At 38.7% G+C, this 5000-nt stretch overlaps 1 protein-coding gene across 1 annotated transcript in view; it reads left to right on the top strand.

The window, feature by feature from the left end:
- The window catches only part of LOC144957225 (uncharacterized), a 33319-nt gene that overhangs the window by 11561 nt on the left and 16758 nt on the right, over nt 1–5000 (top strand). The window contains exons 3-4 of the mRNA XM_078888296.1: nt 2875–3167; nt 4988–5000. The exon at nt 4988–5000 is cut by the window's right edge and continues 170 nt beyond it. Coding sequence (XP_078744422.1) covers nt 2875–3167; nt 4988–5000 — 306 coding nt within the window. The remainder of the gene's footprint in view (nt 1–2874; nt 3168–4987) is intronic.

The raw sequence follows: 5000 nt of genomic DNA, 5'->3' as shown, positions 1-5000 counted from the left end.
GTCAATAAACTTGCAGGTAGCTACGAACCCGTCCTTAGGGCGGAGGAAGGCTTTAGAAGCTGGGTTGACGAAATAAATTTGGAGGTGTAGCCATACGCTACTACTACTACTACTTTGTATTTGGAATCAACTTCAAAAAGCGATTCATCTGTAAACAAAATGCCGTCCCACACACATATTATGATCTAAATCCTGGAATTCACATTACCATCTCCATCGAGCAATTTTGTGCCAAGAGGTCACCTTTGGTCGAATAGGCTTCAACAACAATGACTTCACTTCCCTCATAATGACGCACAGTAACTTAGTAACTGGTTCTGAACTATCGGATCAATGGCGGACACCTTATGAAATACTTCTCAGACGAGCATAAAAGTGTATCCAGAGGACAGAAACATTATAAATCTGATCACGTTTTGACTTTTATACATTCTGATTACATGACATATGAAAAAGGTCTAGCCAGAATAAAAAGTACCGATTTTCTTTGTTTAGAACCAAACTGCTCTTTACTGGGCTGACGTGACATCAGACTAGTGAATCTTATTACTGGTTTGTGACATTAAAAAAAGATCACTCCACGGTAACTGCTCCGTAACAACGCTAATGTGAAACGTAAATATGAAATATCTTTGGTGCGCATTTACAACATATTATAACTTTTGTACCTCCCTGATACATATGCTGTCCGCATCTTCTCCTCATTTGTGTCAATAAAGCCATGTGATACATTAACAATGAAAAAATTGCCCACTTCTTTCGGATATATTATACCACGTACTAATATGTTTTCTCTTATTTGAGATGTGAGATAATATATATATATATATCCTGTAATTCAGGTAGTGCTCTTTAAATTAACAATTCAGACCACATTAAAGGAGTAAAAAAAAACCAACTCACATTTCTTCCAAGACGGCCATTTCTACGCACAATGCGATTCGTCAGAACTAAGACATTTTGGCCATAACTCATGACGAATTTTGAAAGTTTCAGTTGATTAAGTCGTATTCATTTGCTTTCAAGGGGGATAACTTCTTTCTAGGTGCCACGATAGTAATTAAAGAAATAAAAAGAAAATATCTGTTGATAGTAGTAGTCGTAGCAGTAGTAGTAGTAGTAGTAGTAGTAGTAGTAGTAGTAGTAGTAGTAGTAGTAGTAGTAGTAGTAGTAGTAGTAGTAGTAGTAGTAGTAGTAGTAGTAGTAGTAGTAGTAGTAGTAGTAGTAGTAGTAGTAGTGGTAGTAGAAGTAGCGTATGGCTACACCTCCAAATTCATTTTGTCAACCCAGCTTCGGAAGTCTTCCACGGCCCTAAAAACTGTTAAAATATCCACCTGCAAGTTTAGCTACTGGACAGTGGAGGACCATGTAATCACTGGTCTCTGGAGCTGCAAGACATTTCCGGCAGGCATCACCGTTCCCAGGTTTCCATCACCACATTATTGGATGAAGTTCTGCCATGTCCTGTTAAGAGGTGATTTGAGGAAATTCAGTATTTCCTGGCATCGTGGAATGCAGCCATCCTTGGGGAGGGGGGGGGGGGGGGTCATGATGTTTCCTCCTCTTGGTGTTTCCCTTTCCCACATTTCTCTCCAGTTCTCCTCGACGTTGAAATCTACCATTTTTGTTCTGTGGAAATGTCTTATCTATTTGAGCCTTGTTGTCTGTCGATAAAGATAATCCACAACTTGTCTAAGAGGCTAAACTTGATAATCAAAAAGGAAAATGTTGTCATATTTTTTTTTCTAATATATGACCCATCGTCTCACAACGGTATTATGTCGGAACGAACCGTATGCCTAGAAGCCGAATTAAATGTTAAACTGGTCAAAAATATAAATTGTTGGCATTAGCGCCCTAAAACATGGTATCCATTCTCCTCAATAAAACATATAAACTCAACACAAATCTGATATTTCTGGATATAAATTCAATTTTCAACATCTTAACCAACCCGACTTAATACCGTTTTGAGGCGAAGGGTCACATATACAAGAGGGTTGCTTGAAAAGAAAATGATTCCAATTGATATCAAGTGTTATCTGTTCAAAAAAGAGATTACTGACAAGTGGTTCTCCAAGTAACGAGACAAAACGTGATCCGCTAAAATTCTTGATTTTTGTAATTATGAAGAGGTGCAGTCAAATCAATTCAGTTTATGATCATTTAAATCCATGTTAACCATCACACAATTCAGTTCTATTGAAATATGGAGAATTTAGTAAGTAAACTCCTTTGTCCAAGAAAAGGTAGTTCAGGATAGGGACTCGCATAAAATGGAATGTACCTATAGCTCCTGCTGCTGCTGCTGTTGATGATGATGATGATGATAATGATGATGATGATGATGATGGTGCTGCTGCTGATAATGATGATGATGATGATGATGATGATGATGATGATGATGGTGATGATGCTGCTGATGATGATGATTGAGATGATGATGATGATTGATGATGATTATGATGATGATGATGATAATGATTATGATGATGGTGCTGCTGAAGATGATGATGATGATGATGATGATGATGATGATGATGATGATGATGATGATGATGATGATGATGATGATTATGATGATGATGATGATGATGATGATGATGATGATGATGATGATGATGATGATGATGATGATGATGATGATGATGATGATGTGATTGTTGATAATGATGATGATGATGATGATGATGATGATGATGATGATGATGATGTGGTGCTGCTGCTGATAATGATGATGATGATGCTGATGATGATGATGATGATGATGATGATGATGATGATGATGATGATGATGATGATGATGATGATGATTCAAAAGGTATTGGAGGTCGCAATGATAAGAATATTATTTTCCCTTAATCAAATCCACAGCTGAACTTTCATTGATGACGAACATGAGAGTCCTGAGAACCCCAGCCTTCCATTTCCTGCCTAAAAGCGCCAAAGACATTCAGAAGATTGTCGTCTTTGCCAAAAAGTATAACCTTCACCTCTGCATCCGTAGTTCTGGTCACTCCTTCATCGGACGGTCGACGCATGGGGGGTGTATTGTCGTCAACATGATAAAAATGAAAAAGATAGAAGAAGACCTCGAGTCAAAACGAAATGGTGCTGGGGAGGTCACCGTGGAGTCGGGTGTAAATTGGATTGAACTCTACAGAAAGGTATTTACGACAAAAGAGATGTATCGTTCTGGTTTTGGAGTAAGACCACCGCCTTCTCTAAATAAAATAAAATAGGGAATGAGATTAGCGGAAGAGTAGCGTCCCTTGATTGGACGTCACCCATAGTCTGTGATGTCACCGGAGGAAAAGTTATTTGAGAGAGAACGTCATGCTGGTTGTGCGCATGTGTCTCTCGTCCTCGCTTCCGGTGAAAGCGGCTTGAGACACTTCAAAACCAAATTGACGTTCTCTCTGTAAGGTGACGTCCAATCAAGGGACGCTACTCTTCCGCTAATCTCATTCCCTATGAATAAATAAATTAAAATTCTCTTTTATTCTCCTATAGGGGAAATTTCTCTTTAGGGTCTATTCCAACCTATGCACCAGCCGCAGATCAGTGCGGCAAATTGAGCTAGGTCGAGGTGACTTGCTCAAGGCCACACAACGCAGCGGCAGGTGATCGAACTCGCTACGTTTCGGGTACGAAGCAAAGACTGTACCGCTGAGCCATGCTACCCCTTTAATTTTATTGAATTTTTTTTTTTGGTAAAAGTTTGCTATGGGAAAACTTCTCGGCTTATGACCAGTACTGTCGTCTTATGACATTGGGTCGCATATCGAACAAAAACAATGCCAACAAATTTTACAACGAGAGCCAAAACCCCGTTTGCTCTTATATCTTTAAATCTACAAGGGTAGACTGAAACGTCTTTAGACGACTCTTGAAATTGGATTCAATAGTCTGATGTCACGTCGCCCAGCAACGGCGGCCATCGTGGTTCTAAAGAAAGAAAATCGGTACTTTTTACTCTTCATGCTGGCTAGAACTTTTCATATGTCTTGTGATCAGAACGTGTTAAAAGATTTTTAATGGGTTTTTTTCCTCTGGATACACTTTTATGCTCGTGGGAGAAATATTTCATAAGGGCGTCCGCCATTCTTCCGATAGTTTAGAGCCAGTTACTAAGTTACCATGCGTCATTACGAGGGAAGTGACGTTACGACTGTTCAAACGTATTCCCTGATCATATGCATGAAGTACTATAGAATGGGGTGTTTATGGCCAGTTTGGGTATCTAAGATCAGCCCCAAAATGTGCCCATCTCCAAAATTGAAAGATATTAACTCACTCAATCCTAGAGATTTTTGCTACTTTTCAACATTGAAAATATGTATTAAAAATGAGTATGAACATAGAAAGTTTTATTCAACAACCATTAACATGTAAAAATTAAGAACATTAGCTCTGATACTACGCCTATGATTTGTCTCAGAAGAATGTATTAAATAGGCACGGGGTAAAAGTAACCTCGGGTAAACTACGGATATAGTCGGTGTTAGGGTTGAGTGAGTTAAACAAATAATATGGTAAATTATACTCCGTTTGATACATCTCAGCACTTTAGAAAAAAGCGAGTGTCTTACCAAAAGACCACATAGCCGCACTTCTCTTATCCCGTTTCCTCCTACTTCTCGTCCTTCTTCTTCTACCCCGATTCCTCCTTCTCATTTCCAGTGCTTTAACCCTCTCCTTACCACCCACAGGAAAATCGTCACATTCGTTACAATGTAACCGACAATATTCTCATTCTGATTTCTCTTGTACATCATACAATTAAAAAACAAATGCTTTGATTACAGCTACTAGTATAAATACTAAACACTGTGTTGTAAAACTCACTTGTTACTTTTTTGTTTGATTAGGAAACGTCTATTTTTGTGCTGGGTGGGTGCGAATTTTCGGGGGAAATTCTAAAAATAGATGGTAAGGAGAGAGTTAATCATCCCCTTGCAAAGATAATCGTTCCCTTTTTCCTCAGGTTGACACCTATA

Source organism: Berghia stephanieae, chromosome 11, assembly GCF_034508935.2.
Source record: "Berghia stephanieae isolate SIO BIC M18660-M18661 chromosome 11, UCSD_Bste_1.3, whole genome shotgun sequence".
NCBI classification, from domain to species: Eukaryota; Metazoa; Mollusca; class Gastropoda; order Nudibranchia; family Aeolidiidae; genus Berghia; species Berghia stephanieae.
Note: the sequence above shows the minus strand (reverse complement) of the source record. Positions and strands in the feature narration are given on the sequence as shown.